The sequence below is a fragment of the Puma concolor genome, chromosome B3 (assembly GCF_028749965.1).
Source record: "Puma concolor isolate L17-30 chromosome B3, mPumCon1.1.hap2, whole genome shotgun sequence".
Taxonomy (NCBI): domain Eukaryota; kingdom Metazoa; phylum Chordata; class Mammalia; order Carnivora; family Felidae; genus Puma; species Puma concolor.
The window spans coordinates 48404636-48421734 of NC_141672.1; the positions used below are offsets into that span (position 1 = coordinate 48404636).

Below are 17099 nucleotides of genomic sequence, written 5' to 3' on the forward strand. Positions count from 1 at the left end.
CTCATCCTCCCCTCTCACATTTCTCTTAACCATTCCTCCTTTATTGTCTTCCACATTAATCTATATACAGGCTTTTGGGGTTCAATCATAGTTAGGTTTTGTATGATTAGTAAGGTGTCTTGTAAACTAGCCTAGGCTTGTGGGTCCAGAATATGAGATAATTCATGTGTTTACATTATCTGTAAACATTAATAAAATTATAAACTGGGATTTGGACTTTTTTGCAGACTTTTTGTGTGCTTGATCATTGCAATGATTGACATTATTATTTCACTTCTAAGCATATGAAAATAGGTGAATATTGGGAGTGTGTGTGTGTGTCTATTAAGAAGATAGAGTGCTTGTATACTTAATTGTAGATATATAACACAACTGTGTCTTATAATCAGGTTGTGGGCATGTCATTTTAATCCTCACAAACTGAAAATAAATCTTGAACATAGAATTTTTAAGTGGGTTTCAATCTTGAATTGATTAAGAGACATTCTGGCAGGTATGGAGTTACCTAGATGCCTTCTTAAGGTTCCCAATGTTGAAGATAGATAGGAAGATGATTTGGTTATTGTCCTGTTGGCTAATACCAAAAACATTTTAGGTGCTGATGGGTTTCTCTTTATTGGATTCAATTTATTCTGGTATATAGAAATAAAGCTTTTATCTGGATACCAAGAAGACTCTTCAAGTCCAAATATCTGATAAAATGTTTAAAAACAGATAAAAATGTAGTATAATTTATCTGAAAATGTTAATTTTTTGTTTGTGCATCTGAGAAAGCTCTCTGTCTCAGATTCAAGACACTTGAATGAAGTTAAACCTACTCTTTTCTGTAGGTAATTAGAAGGATGCTATTATGGTTTGTTCATTTAGCTTCTCTTATTCCTTGAAGACTCATGTGGCAGTGTGCAGCATTATATATAGCAGGGTGTTGGCTCCTTTCATTATTGCCTCATTTCCTTTTTTTTATTGTGGCAAAAAATACATAACATAAATTTACCCTCTTATAAGTGTATAAAACAGTATTGTTGACTCTATGCATATTGTTGTACAACAGATCTCTAGAACTTTTTCATCTTGAATGAATGAAACTCTGTACCCATTGAGAAGCAGCTCCCCATTTCCCCATCTCTCCAGCCTTGGCAATCATTCTGCTTTCTGTTTCTATGAATTGGATTACTTTAGAGACCTCATATAAGTGGAATCATGTAGTATTTGTCTTTTTGTAATTGGCTTATTTCACTTAGCATAATGTCCTCAAGGTTCATCCATGTTGTAGTATTTGTCAGGATTACCTTCTTTTTTTCTATGTTGTGAATATTGGCATTCTTAAAAAAAACTTTTTATTTACATTCTAGTTAGTTAACATACAATGTAATATTAGTTTCAGGTGTACAATATAGTGATTCAACTCTTCCATACATCACTTGGTGTTTATCACAACAAGTATACTCCTTAATCCCCATCACCTATTTAACCCATCCCCACACCCACCTCCCTTCTTGAGGTGTTATGTATAACATTTTATTTATTGATTTATCATTGATGAGTAGGTTGCTTCCACATCTTGGCCATTGTGAATAATGCTGCAGTGAAGATGGGTTTGCAAATCTCTCTTTGAGATCTTGCTTTTAATTCTTTTGGATATATACCAGAAATGAACTTGCTGGATCATATGGTAGTTCTGTTTTTAATTTTCTGAGCAAACTTTATACTTTTCTATATAGTGGCTGCATCATTTTACATGCCCACCAACTGTGTGCAAGAGTTTTTAATCTCTCCGCATCCTTGCCAATTCTTGTTATTTTCTGTTATTGTTGTTTTAATAATAGCCATTCTAATGGTTTTGATCATCTCACTGTGGTTTTACTTTGCATATCCCCGATGATCAGTTAAGTTTTTCATATGCGTGTTGGTCATTTGTATATCTTCTTTGGAGAAATGTCTATTCCAGTCCTTTGCCCTTTTTTAAGTTGTTATTTTGTTGTTGTTGTTAAGTTGTAGTTCTTTATTCTGGGTATTAACCCCTTATCTGATAATGGCTTGCAGTATTTTCTCCCTTTTTGATTATTTCGTCCCACAGTGCAGACGTGTTTAAGTTTGATGTAGTTCTATTTGTCTATTTTTGCTTTTGTTGCCTGTGCCTGTGATGTCATTTCCAAGAAATCATTTGTGTTCTAGTGTCATAAGGCTTTCCCCTACATTTTCTTCTAGGAGTTTTATAGTTTCATTTAGGTTGCTAGTTCATCTTGAGTTATTTTTGTATGGGTATAAGATGAAAATTTCTTAATTCTTTTGCATGTGGATATCTAGTTTTCCCAGCACCATTTGTTGAAGAGACTTTCTTTTACCCATTGCATAGCCTTGGTTCCCTTGTCAAAGATCATTTGACCATGTATGCAAGAGCTTATTTCTGGGCTCTCTCTTCTGTTCTATTGGTCTGTGTTTAAATGCAGTATGTTTTGAAATCAGGAGTTGTGAGGCCTCCAGCTTTATTCTTAAGATTTTTTTGGCTATTTGGTGTCCCTTGAGATTCCACATGAATTTTAGGATTTTTTTTTTTTTTCTGTTTCTGTAAAAATGCCATTGGGATTTTGATAAGGATTGCATTGAATTTGTAGATGACTTTGGGTAGTATGGACATTTTAACAATATTAAATCTAGCCCACGAACATGATTGGGATGTCTTTACGTTTATTTGCATCTTCTTTAATTTCTTCTAGCAATGTTTTATAGTTTTCAGTGTGTAAGTCTTTTGCTTTCTTGGTTAAACTTATTCCTAAGTATTTTATTCTTTTTGATGCTATTATAAATGGGATTATTTTCTTAGTTTCCTTTTTGGATAGCTCCTTGTTAGTGCATAGAAACACAACTGAAAAAAAAAAAAAAGAAAAAAAAAAAAAAAGAAAAAAAAAAAAAAGGGGCGCCTGGGTGGCGCAGTCGGTTAAGCGTCCGACTTCAGCCAGGTCGCGATCTCGCGGTCCGTGAGTTCGAGCCCCGCGTCGGGCTCTGGGCTGATGGCTCAGAGCCTGGAGCCTGTTTCCGATTCTGTGTCTCCCTCTCTCTCTGCTCCTCCCCCGTTCATGCTCTGTCTCTCTCTGTCCCAAAAATAAATAAAACGTTGAAGAAAAAATTTAAAAAAAAAAAAAAAAAAAAAGAAACAACTGATTTCTCAGTGTTAATTTTATATCCTGCAACTTTGTTGAATTCATTCATTAGTTTGGACAGTACTTTTTGTGGAATCTTTAGGGTTTTCTGCATAGAAGATCATGTCATCTGTCTACAGAGATAATTTTGCTTTTTCTTTTTTAATTGTATGCTATTTATTATTGATTGATTGATTGATTGATTTGCCTCGTTGCTCTGTTAACTAATTACTATGTTAAACAGAAGTGGCAAGAGTGGGCATCATTGCTTTGTTCCTGATCTTAGAGGAAAAGCTGTCAGTTTGTCACTGTTGAGTCTGATTTTAGCTGTGGGCTTTTCATATATAACATTTATTATGTTGAGGTAATCTTCTCTTCTTAGTTTGTTGAATGTTTTTGTCATGAAAGACTGTTAAATTTGATCAAATACTTTTTCTTCATCAGTTGAGATGATCTTGTGATTTTTGTCCTTTGTCCTCCTAATGTAGTATATTACATGGATTGATTTTGAACCATCCTTCATCCCAGGGATAAATTCTACTGGCTAATGGGTTTAGTTTTTTTAATGTGCTGTTGAATTCAGTTTACAAGTACTTTGTTGAGGATATTTGCATCAGTATTCGTCAGGGATATTTTCTTGCAGTTTCCTTGCAGTATCTTGCCTGGCTTTGGTATCAAAGTAGTTGGCCTCCTACAGTGAGTTTGGAAGTGTTCTCTTTTTGGGAAGAGTTTGTGAAGGATTTGCATTAATTCTTCTTTAATGTTTGATAGAATTCTTCAGTGAAGCCATCTGGGCCTGGGCTTTTCTTTGTTGGGAGGTTTTTTGATTACTGATTCAATCTCCTTGTTATATGTCTGTTCAGATTTTCTATTTCTACATATTCAGTCTTAGTAAGTTGTATGTGTCTGGGAATTTATCCACATCTTCTAGTTTATCCAAGGTATAGGTGTATAGTAGTTCATAGCATCTTTTTTTTTTTTTTTAATGTTTATTTATTTTTGAGACAGAGAGAGACAGAGCATGAATGGGGGAGGGTCAGAGAGAGAGGGAGACACAGAATCGGAAGTAGGCTCCAGGCTCTGAGCTGTCAGCACAGAGCCCGACGCGGGGCTCGAACTCACGGACTGTGAGATCATGACCTGAGCCGAAGTCGGATGCTCAATCGACTGAGCCACCCAGGCGCCCCTCATAGCATCTCTTACAATCCATTTCGCCTTTATATCCTTTTTTTGAAAATTAATTTCTAAGTAATTTAATAGTAACATACGAATTTTAGAAAAATATTGGTAATCCCCCCAATACAGGAGTGTTTTGTTACTTTTGTATGTTCTCTTTTAACAATTTATATATTTTTATATAAAATACATAAAATATTTTATAAAAAATATAAAATATTTTATAAAAATATCAACTATAAAACATTTATGTATTTTATATAAAATATATATTATACTGTTTTCTAAAATATATATTACTATAATATTTTACATAAAGTACATAGTATTTTTATGGATATATAAAATTACTAATTGCAATTTTTATGGTAATAATCTGTTACTTTTTCTATCTATCAAGGACTTTTTTGATTTTGTCTTTTGTCTAATGGAATGGATTATAGCTTTTATGATTAAGAAACTACAAGTTTTTAAAATTTTTTTTTTAACGTTTATTCATTTTTGAGACAGAGAGAGACAGAGCATGAACGGGGGAGGGTCAGAGAGAGGGAGACACAGAATCTGAAACAGGCTCCAGGCTCTGAGCTGTCAGCACAGAGCCTGACGCGGGGCCCGAACCCACGGACCGCGAGATCATGACCTGAGCCGAAGTCGGCCGCTTAACCAACTGAGCCACCCAGGCGCCCCATGAAACTACAAGTTTTTAAAAGAATTACACCAGCTTATACAGAAAGGGACACAGCACAGCACAGAAACAGCACAAAATGAAGAGTTCTTTGGATCCCCAAATTTCTATCAGCAGGAACAGGCTGAGAAATCTACTCAGCTGCAAACACAGCACCTTTTTTTTGTAAACTAGAAAGGATGAGCTGGGCATTCTGGAAAACAGTGTGGAGGTTCCTCAAAAAATTAAAAATAGACCTACCCTATGACCAAGCAGTAGCACCGCTAGGAATTTACCCAAGGGATACAGGAGTACTGATGCATAGGGGCACTTGTATCCCAATGTTTATAGCAGCACTCTCAACAATAGCCAAATTATGGAAGGAGCCTAAATGTCCATCAACTGATGAATGGATAAAGAAATTGTGGTTTATATACACAATGGAGTACTACGTGGCAATGAGAAGGAATGAAATATGGCCCTTTGTAGCAACGTGGATGGAACTGGAAAGTGTTATGCTAAGTGAAATAAGCCATACAGAGAAAGACAGATACCATATGGTTTCACTCTTATGTGGATACTGAGAAACTTAACAGAAACCCATGGGGGAGGGGAAGGAAAAAAAAAAAAAAAAGGCTAGAGTGGGAGAGAGCCAAAGCATAAGAGACTCTTAAAAACAGAACAAACTGAGGGTTGATGGGGGGTGGGAGGGCGGGGAGGGTGGGTGATGGGTATTGAGGAGGGCACCTTTTGGGATGAGCACTGGGTGTTGTATGGAAACCAATTTGACAATAAATTTCATATATTGAAAAAAAAAAAAAAGAAAGGATGAGCTGGGGGACAGAGGGCCCAGAGTTTATCATTAAAAGCCTCAGAGAACAACCCTTAGGGAGTAGGACTGAGCCATAATCAATTAACTGGCAACATGTACCTGGATGGACTAAAGAACCCTGTGCCCTAATGACTTCTGTGTGCCTCCTTTTTCTCTCCTTTGAAACAGGAGTGTATATAGCCCTCATCCTGTGCCTGCTCAGTCATTGTTGAGTATGTATTAGGGACAAATAATTTATCTCTTTAGTTCATAGGTCTTCAGATTGAGAACAGTTCTGAAGGTCTTCTGTCCTTGGGACCACACTAGAGGAACTTCATCAACACCTGGACCTGAATGTAGAGGATGAGATCTTAGACTTTGCATTGATCCTCAAAAGTCTGATGGGATGAAGCCTGAGAATCTTTGAGATAAGTGTGTTTTGCATATGGGTGGGGGGAGGTGTGAATTGTTACAGCCAGAGGGTAGACTACTGACCATAACAATTCACATCTCTCCTACTTGCAAAATACACTGGTTCCTCTCTCCAAGACCTCCAAAGCCCTATCCCATCAGACTTTGATTGTATATTCCAAAGGTGGAAATAACAATATCTCCCATTCCATAAGCATCTCCTTATCCATAAGCTAACCTTATCACTGTGCCTATCCAGTGGAGTCTGTGCCCTTCTCCTTGACACTGGTTGGGCCTCTGTGACTGCCTTCACCAGTGGAATGGGGCTGAAGTGATGATGTGTAACTCCTGAGGCTATATGTCACAAAATGCCTTGTGCTTCTCCTTTGTTCTTTTTGGTATTCGTTCTTGAAACCCAGGTACCATGCTGTGACATTAAATCTGAGGAGAAATTCTAGTGAAGAGGAATTGAGGCCCCTAGTGCACAGCGATGGCTGAGCTCCTATAGTCAGCATCAGCTTGCTAGCCAATGAATGATCCATCTTTAAAGCCGATCTCCAGCATCCAATCCAGGCGCCCTGCTAATGCCATATGGAGCAGAGATGAGCTTGCAAATATATGAACAAAATAAGTGATTCTTGTTATTTGAAGCCATTAGGTTTTAGAGTACTTTTCTATATACACAGTGAGAGATGCTCAGAATATACCCTCCAAGTGATCTTATCTGTTTCTATAGCATTAACTACACTGATTTGATAATCAGAACTTTCAGGTCAAATTTTTCTTTGGACTTTCTGACCCATATATCTAACTACTAATTACACTGTATCTCTTGTATATCTAACTACTAATTAGCTGTATCTCTCCTTAAGCTCAATATGTCCAACATCAATGTGTTGTCCTTCTCCACCATCTGTTCTTTCTCCATTATCTTTGTTAATTTACTGTCTAGTCATTAGTAACAGAAACCTGGGAAATCATTCTCATTTTCTGCATCTCCCCACCTCTATAATTTTACAACCTAGATATCTTTTGAATTCATTCTAACAGCTAATGCCTTAATTGAAGTTTTCACCAACTCTCATGTCCTATTTTAGTAATAGTAACTGATCTAGTCTCTAGTCCTCCCTTTTTTTTTTTTTTTTTTTAACTCATGTTGAGTTTATACTCACTATTGCTGTCAGAGTAATATTTTTAAACATATGTTACAATATTTCTTACAAGTTTATTTTTTTATAATATTTTTTTTTTGAGAGAGAGTGTGTGTGTGCACATGCATGTGTGAGCAGGGGAGGGGGCAGAGGGAGAGAGAGACTCTTAAGCAAGCTCCTTGCTCGACACAGAGCCTGAAGTGGGGCTCGATCTCACGACTGCAAGATCATGACCTAGGCCCCAAAATCAAGAGTTGGACGCTTAACTGACTGACCAACACAGGCACCCATCTTACAGTTTCTAAATGATTTCAGTTTACTTACAGAAGAAAGCCCTACTTTCTTTGGAGGATATAATGTTTTTTAATAATTTGGGCCCTTGCTAGATCTCCATCCTTATTGCTTGTTCCTCCTTTGCACTTTATAATGCTAAATTACTTATTGTTCTCCAAATACACAAAGAAGAAAACAGGTCTTTCTATTCCTTCATGCTGTTCTACCCATTCGAGCTTTGGTATAATTCAGTTGCATGTGGTTGTAAGATGTCTCCACTTTCCTGCTGCTTGTTGGCTGGTGTTGCTCTCAGCTCCTATAGGCTATTCTCAGGTCCTCGCCACATGGTCTTCTCAAAAAATTGCTGCTTCCTCCTTCAGAGCCAGCAGGACTCTGGCTGCATTGTGCTATGACAGTCTTCTATAATGTAACCTAATTAAGGGAATGGCTATCCTAGGAATTGGGATTATACAAGACTTGTATGCTGGGAATCTTGGGGGCCGTTTTAGGATTCCGCCTACCATCGGTAAATACTGTTTCTCTAAAGAGAAAAAAGTTTCTCTTTAGAAACTTTTAGGATTAAAAAAAATCCTCAATAATTGCAAACCTTGCAAGAATACATCTTTCTGTGCGTGTGCTTTTACCCACTCTTTGGTTACTCAGTGGGCTCTTTCAGTCTGGCAGTTTATGTTCCTTCAGTCATAGGAAACTTTTGTGTTTATTTCAGTGATGATTTCTCCCCTTTTATTTTCTTCCTTCTCTCTTTCTGGGACTCTTAGTTGGACATTGGACCTCTTGAACCAGTCCTTCACCTTTATTACATTTTCTCTCCCATTTTTCATTTTTTGCTGTCCCTTCTGGCAGATTTATTAAACTTTATTTTTTATTTCTTTATGGATGCAATATCTTCCCATCACCTTGAGCTTATGAGAAGTAGTTTTCTGAACCTTCCTCCTGAATAGTCTGTATTTTTTCCATGTTCTCTATTTTTCTGTTTGTTCTGGTCTCTTTTATGTTAGAGGCTTTCCTCAGATGTTTGTTACTTCTTGGATATCTGTTTGTGAGTTAGAATATGAAACTAAAAAGCTGATTGGAAGTTCTGAGAATGTAGATGAGACTCGTTAACTCTGAGCTCCATAGGGTGTTTCTTTTTGATGAACCCTAATGTCAGTATACTCAGATTTTTTCTTGGGGTTATTCACAATTCTTGGAAAAGGATCTTCCAGTCTTCTGCTGGGAGGACAGAAGTCTGGCCACTATATTCTGGGAACTGAGTGGGTAGGGAGCTAGGAGTGCCTCAGCATTTGGTTACTTACTCCCCTCTCTTCTGGCGTGGTATTCACACTTTCAGCTTTCCTGAAGTCCCCCCCAGATTTCTTCTGGTGTGAGGGAGGGACAGTTGCCTGAGCTCTTAGAGTCAGGGAGAGGAATCTCTGGATCTAACTTCTCTCCAAAGCTTTTACCCATTCCTCCTTATTTTTTAGCCTTTTTGCCACTTCCCCCTCCAGTATTTCTCTCCCAGTACCAGAGATACCAGGCACTGACCGATCTTGAGCAATTGTAGGATTCTGCAGTTAAAATTGAATTGTTTCTTAGCTTTCTCTCATGGCTTATGGGTTTGCTTTGTTAGACTCTAAGTCCATTATTATTCTGTTCTTTAGCTTCCAAAAATTTTTTGCCTTTTCTCTTTTCCTTTCTTCACATATGTATGTTTATCTCTTTTAAAAAAAATCTCCCTGCTGTAGTTTTCCTGGGACTTTTTGAGGGAGTAAAATTAGATGTATATGTTCAAGCTGCTGTCCAAACTCAGATGTTCCTCATGGTTCTGTGTCATTTATTACATGTTTAATTCTTATGTGAAAGGACTTATTCCTTAGTTATTCTATTTCATTTGAAATATCTCTTCATTTATCAGTACCACACTGTTTTATTTATTGTTTTTTGTTTGTTTATTTCTTTATAATATGCTTATTCCTTGTCATTGTAATTTCACGTTTAACTCTTTGTAAATATGTTAGTTTTATAATGCTTGAACTATATAGGTACATTGGGAAGCTTAACCTCAGGAAGTGCTGAGATGATTTCTGTTAATGTTGGATTTATTTCACAGACTTGGTTTTCTTACTCATGACTTTATTAATAAGAATTAGAGTTTACATCCAAATGTTGGAACCGTATTTCCTCACAGTGAAGACATTTTGTTCTCTTTTTAAATGAAGACTGAAGTTGCTGAAGACCCTCAACAGGTTTCAACCGTTCATCTGCAACTAGGATTACCACTGGTTTTTATTGTTAGTCAGCAAGCGACACATGAAGCTGACAGAAGAACTGCAGAATGGGTTGCTTGGCGTCTTCTGGGGAAAGCGGGAGTTCTACTCTTGTTAAGGTATCTTAAACATTGTATAGTCACTGTATTTAGCAAAACACTGTTTTTCTGTTTTTTAAATATGGCAGTATAGTCACTTGTCAATAAACTCAAACCTCTAGTAAATTGTCATATAGTTAGAACCAGTCGCTGAGCTAAATTCTGTGCGTTAATTAGTAGCTTGATTAAAATTTAGACCTTTAAACTTTGCTAACATGAAGTTCTAGATCAAGATGGAGACTAGCAAATCTGGTCTGTCTTTATGTCTGCACTTTCTGAGAGTCACTAAATTGTAATCTTTTTTCATAAATTGTGTTCAGTATAAGAACATATAGTTCTCTTTCATATTGACATCCTGATGACTGTGATTCTTCAGATTAGCAATATAAAACATTTATTTCCATTTTGAAAAAGGGACTCTTTGGAAGTGGACATTCCTCAACATGCTAATGTGGTCTTCAGAAGAGCAGAAGAGGTTAGTCATCTTATATATTGGTCTACAATGTTTGTTTATTAAAAGAAAGTTAATACATGTGGTCAGAAGTATATGCTTATTATAGAAGAAATTCTGTAAATTGCCACTATTCAAAGATTATTGCTGTTTATGTTTTGGTGTTATTTATTTTCCCTCATTTATTAGTCTATTTCCATATCTATATATTCTAGGTATATATATATATATATATATATATCCTCATTTTCTTAAAAATATATATATATATATTTAAGAAAATTAGGGTCATGCTCTATAACCTACTTTTCACATAAAATCATATTTAATTACTTGCTATTGTGCTATGATGCCTGCCTTTGTACACTGTGTTGAACATCACTGATTGTTTCCTTTGGCTAAATTTTTGGAGGTGAAATTTGGCAAAGGAAATGGGAATTTTTAAGGATGTTTATAGAATACATTGTCAGATTGCCCTCCAGAAACCAGCAGGGTTTAGAGTTTCTTGTTCCTCATAAATCTTTGCCCCTACTGAGCACTACCATCTTAAAAAAAAATCTTCTCTATAGACAAAGCTCTTGTTTTAATTTGCATGCCTTTGATTACTAGTGAGTTTGAACATTTTTAAAGGCTTATTTCCCATTTGTATTTCCTTTGTAAATTTCTGCTATTGTCCCTTTTTTTCTTATATTTTTCTTAAATTTTTCTTAAGAACTCTTTAATTCTGAACATTTCAAAATATCATATAAATATGCTAAAGATTGATTGATATGTTTATGAACTGCCAGACAGATTAAACGTAAATTCTCTTGCCTAAGTCTATGGCATGAATACTAGGTTGAGTCAGAAGACTTGAGTTGTGTTCCTTCTCATTCTGAGACCAGAAAAATGAATTAACTTCTCCAAGCTCAATTTTCTCATTTGTGAAATATTCATAAAACCTTCCCATCTAACTTATTAGGAATTTATAAGACAAAATATGAAAACATTTTAAAAACTGTAGTATTGTTCAAATGTGTGTAGTATGTGGCTAGTATGCTCTGCTTTTTAGCCAGGTCGTGGAAAGCAAACTTTCTGAAGCTATTTTTTTCCTAGTCGATGAAGATCCTTAAATGAGAAATTGTAATATTTATTATTTGGAGGTAGGTTTTATGGAAAAGTTAAAGCTCCTGCTCGTTTCCCAGTTTTGATGTCTTAAATTGTTAAAATAAAAAATTTTGTATAGTATGAGGTAAGATAGGTTATAAGATAGCTCCCTCTCTCTGACCCTCCCCTGTTCATGCTCTGTCTCTCTCTGTCTCAAAAATAAATAAACGTTAAAAAAAAAAATTAAAAAAAAAAAAAAAGGATGGAATAGTCTTTTCTATGAGTCTCTTTATTGAGTTCAGTGCAATTTTTTTTTTTTTAACCTTCTCCTCAGGGCAGTAATATTCATCCTGGGATTGTATAATCATTCTTTCTTTCTCTCTTTCCAGGTAAAGGTTTTGAGGGTCCTTAAAGTATAGAAGTGGTTGCAGAGATAGTATTGTATACTCATATTACTACACTGCAAGCCTTGTAATATATAGTAAGGTATAAAACATATCTGTTAGTATTGCATTAGTTCTTCCAATTTTTTTTTTTCCCCTATGGCAGTGATTAGCAATATAGTATTAAGAGTTTATGCTCTAGAATCTTACTGCCTAGTTCAAATCCTGCTTTGTAACCCTGGGCAAATTACTCGATTTCTATGTGTGTGTCTCTCTCTCTCTCTCTCTTTTTTTTTTCATTGTAAAGTAAGGTTAATAATATCTATTTAAAGAGTAGTTGGGTCAGTATATTAAAAAATATATATAAAGTGCTAAATTGGCACAGGGCCAATACATTCGTAAGTGCTCAATAAACACTATTCATCTATTCAATCATTCCATAAGTATTTATTGTATACCTGCTTTGTTTCATACACAGTCCTAGGCTCTGAGGATATGGCAGTGAACAAAAGCAAATTTTTGCCCTCATGGAGCTAATATACTAGTGGCAGGAGACAAATACAAAACCAGTATAGGTAGAATGTCAGATGGTGTTAAGGACAATGGAAAAAAAAGTCAAGGTAAGGTGAGAGAGTAGACTTGGAAGACCTCACTGATTAGTAACCATAAAGCAAAGGAATATGCCTGTGGATATATGGGGAAAGAATGTTCTAGGCTGAGAGGACACACGTTCAGAAGCTTTGAGAAGAATTCTTTGTGTATTAGCGTAGTTTTATGAGGATAGTATTAATGCCTAGAATCTTTCTTAGTATCTAAATTTTTAAAATTTAAAATCTTAAAATCTAAGTTTTTTCATTCCTTTCTTTGGAATTTTTTATAAAATCAAACCAAGAGGTAGGACAATAGAGTGAACAATCAAATACCTACTACCTAGATTCAACAACTAACATTTTAGATAAATGGGGCCAGTTTTTCCTCATTCTGGATTTGTCCGTTTCCTTTTGCTGTTATCTACCTTGTTCCTCTGTTCCCTTATGTTGTCTAAAAACAGGAAGTTAGATTGCCTAGCTTCATTAAGCATTTTGGACAAGATGTTGGTTTATTTGTATTTTATCTTATCTTAAAGTGGATGAGGTCTGGTTTTCTCACTTAATGATACCACATTTGAATACTGAATTAAGGTGGGGACGATTCATTCTCTCCATCCTAAGATGCATTTCCCCTATCCAATTAGCAAATAAACTGTAGGTAGAAATGCAAATAAAACAACAAGAGATACCAATACTCACCCACCAGAATGGGCTAAACATTTTAAAAGTAACAATACCAAGTGATTCTTAGGAAGGTAGAGTTACAAGAACTTTTGTATACTACTGGTAGGAGTGAAAATTGGTACAACGAAAATTGGAAAAGTATCTGGCAGTGCTTCCTAGAGCTGCAGCTACATATAGCATGCGAACGAGCAGTTCCATTCCTAAGTACAAATGCGTATACATGTGCACCAAAAGACAGCTACAGTAATGTTCATAGCAGTTAGTATTTATAATAGTCCCAAGCTGTAAATAACACAAGTCCATGAGCAATATAATGGATAAACGCATGCATTAGATACATACATACATACATATATACTATTATATTCATGTAATGATTACATCATTGAAAAACAATAAACTGCTTTTAAACGTAAACCTCACAAATAGTGTTGAGCAAAACAAGTAGTCACAAAAAAGTACAAACTGTATATAGTTCCATTAAACAAATTGAAAAACTGGCAAAATTGTACATGGTGATGAAAGACTAGTGATTACCTTTGGGGGAGGGTAATAACAGGGAGAGGCAAGAAGGTGGCCTCTGTGCTGGTAATAATGTTCTGTATCTTCAACTGCATGGAGATTATAGAAGTGTATCAACTTCGTAAAAATTCGTCACACTATATACTTAAAGTTTGTGTTCTTTCCTGTGTGAATGTTGCATTTGAATACAAAAATATCCTACAACAATATCTATGTGTATTTCAAACAAATTTAGTTTGACTTTTGTTGCTCAAACTTTTAACTCCGTTATATTTCTGTAGAAGTGAAAAATTGTTTGCTTTGAATGTAATATTAAAAAGATGAAGATATGTGCTATCAGAGAACACATACACGTAGAGTTATTTTATAGCTTTATTCAAATGTATGGTTATAATCAGGGATTATTTACTGAAGTAATCTAGTGGCCTAAAATTTCATGGTTTTAAAATGTGATCATTGGGTATTAGTGAAAGAAATTGTAATGGACTAATCTCAATGGACTAGATAGTCTAGTCTTAAAATATTCTTAAAATATCTGGGGGCAGATATTAGTTTTACATTTTTAGCTAAACTGGCAATTGAATATTTTACTGGAATTGTTTTAGGATGAGATATTATTTTGAATATTTCTGTGGAGTATCAGAATAATTTTGATTGGTCCTGTTTGCAATAAAATTGCACATATCCCTTTTATATTGAGGTGGGACATACCATTATGTGTGAAATGTTTCAGACTTCAGTTGAATAATGTAGTTGTAACAAGAAGCAAGTGAGACTTTCAGTTCTGTTTTCCCATTTTTGTTTTTTCAGTAGTGCACACTATCTTTATATAAAGTATGCTTTGGATACTTTCTATAGGGATTGTGGAATTTCCTTTTTTGTTGTATTTAATATTATTTAAAAATTTTTTTTAACATTTATTCATTTTTGAGAGACAGAGTGTGAGTGGGGGAGGGCCAGAGAGAGAGGGAGACACAGAATCCAAAGCAGGCTCCAGGATCTAAGCTGTCAGCACAGAGCCCGACACGAAGCTCAAACTCAACGGACAGCATGATCATGACCTGAGCTGAAGTCGGATGCTTAACTGACTGAGCCACCCAGGTGCCCCTTGTATTTAATTTTAAAACTGAAGTTCAAAGATTTAGTTTCATTTTAATATCAAACAAGTAAAACATTTTTATTAAAATGCTTTCTTATATTTTAGTCATGTTTTTAAAAATTCATGTATTTCTAGGGAGCGCCGGTGGAATTTTTGGTGTTACATGATACTGAATTAATAATATCCCATGTGGAAGGTAATACACACATTGAAGAAATGCAAGAAGATGAAGATGAGGACGTGCAAAGTCCAGATATGGGTAATATGTTTTGTGATGCTCCTTCCCCCACTTCCCCTCATTCCTGCTCAGTACCCATAAGGTCAGTGACATTTCAATGAATTAACTTTCTCATAGAATATTTTGACAGTCAAGCCTATGAAAAAAACCTAATGAAATCCATTTCACGTTACATTTTATCAAGTTTATTTGGTGGAAAATGTAAGGATGCTGTATTTTGTTTAGTGTGATACCTTTCATTATTGCATGCCAGGCTTCTAGCTTTTCACATCTGTGCCTTTATCTTGAAAATCAGTTCTTCCCGCTCTGCTGGTCTACTTCATGCTTAAAAATTACCCAGGAGCCACAAAATTGTATTTTATTTTTATTTTTTCTATTAGAAAATGAAATCTGAATAAATATTGTTGTACTTGTAAATAAATCTGATTGTTGACAATTTGGAAGTAAATTTCAATAACATTTTAAAATTTCTTTTAACATGTTATATTTCTTTTTATTCTTATTGCTTATATTTTTGAAGTATTTTGTAGTTTCAGGGTTATTCCCCTAAACATTATTTGCTTCGACTGTCATTCATTCAGCTGATGTCTCCTTCATTTTGTAGTGGAATCGGTGTTTTAGCAGAGTTAAGCGATCTACCCAAGGTCTCACAAATGGCACGTGTTGGAGCCTGGTCTAGAACTTAAACATTCTGGCTTGAAATTATTTATGATCGTTATTATTACTGATACTTCTTTCATAAGATTAATGCTATTCTGTAATTGCTCACTTACATTTCTCTCTTATCCACTAGTCTATAATATCTCTAAAGTAGGGATTATGTCTTGTTCATTTTTGTATTCATTTAGTATATACTTGAATGTTTTACATAATACAAGTATGAGCTCTAAGAAGGGAGCAATTTACATATTCTTTTCATGAAGTCCATTCATTATTTTGATCAAAATCTATATTATAAATTTAATAAGGGCTCTGAGCCTTAACAGTTACCAGTGACCAGTTTCTTGGATTGAGCTATGTTCTAGTTTTTTTCCAATGTGCAGAGGTTGGAACTGCTTGTGGTTTAAGCCAGAGCTCTCCATAGCATTGTCATTACATAGAACCTGTGTTCTGGTCTCTTGCTCCCAGCTTTATTCCTATCATGGTTCATACAGTCCACCCTCCAGTCAAGGGAATCGCCCCTGTGTCAGCTTAATGAGATTCCTGTCCTCAGTGGGAGTTGCTTGTTTCAAGCTTTCCTTATTGCTTCCCCTATATTGCTTCCTGACTGTCTGGCCTTAGTTTGCCCTGTGGTGTGGCCTTCTCTTTCTTTTGACTCTCTGCCTGCTTTCTCTCCTCAGCCTAGTTCCTTTGACACCTTTGCCGTTTGAGTCTTGTTTTGTTGTAGGTTTTTTTGTGTGTGTATGTGTGTCTTAACTTTCTACATCTATAATCCATATTGGCCCACAATAGTGTACATAGTCATGTCCATCTACATAGTCCCCCCCAACCTTGTTTTATTCCCATTTGTATATGAGGATTACGAAAGTGTTTGTTGCCACGTAAGTACACAACACAAAGAAAAATGGCCTTCAAAGGAAATGGGCACAGAATAAATCAGAATGAAATGGACTGAATTCTGTACAAGGATGATATGGAAAAAGGATTAAACATGTATGGCTTAAAAGAAAGTGTGTATATATTGATGAATTGGTGAAAGGTAGAGCCAAACAGTGGGTCAGTTTACAAGTGAGGGTAGCTTATTGAGAGAATAGGAAAGAGGAAAAGAAAGTGTTGGAAGAAGAGAAGAACAAGAGTAGATTGGGAAATAAGAAAGGACTGGAAGGAAAATGAAAATATGTGAATAAGAAGGAAAAAATACAGTAAAAAAGAAAACAGGCCTTTATTAATTTTAGTATTAGAGTCATAACTTGTTAGTGTCATGAAATGTGGTATTTTAAAATTCCTTTAAGTTAGTGTAGTACAGCTATTATATTTCAGATTTGAACACTGAGGCCCGGAGAGTAACGTGACTGATTAGTCACACGGCTGAAACTTGCTGAGATGTACTATCGT

The 17099-nt window shown here is 35.5% G+C and overlaps 1 protein-coding gene across 4 annotated transcripts in view; it reads left to right on the plus strand.

The window, feature by feature from the left end:
* TXNDC16 (thioredoxin domain containing 16) overlaps positions 1-17099 on the plus strand; it is a 144649-nt gene that overhangs the window by 64041 nt on the left and 63509 nt on the right. For all 4 annotated transcript variants that reach the window (XM_086709752.1, XM_086709753.1, XM_086709755.1 and 1 more), the window contains 3 exons: positions 9846-10012; positions 10406-10466; positions 14942-15065. In XM_086709752.1, the coding sequence (XP_086565878.1) occupies positions 9846-10012; positions 10406-10466; positions 14942-15065 (352 nt within the window). The remainder of the gene's footprint in view (positions 1-9845; positions 10013-10405; positions 10467-14941; positions 15066-17099) is intronic.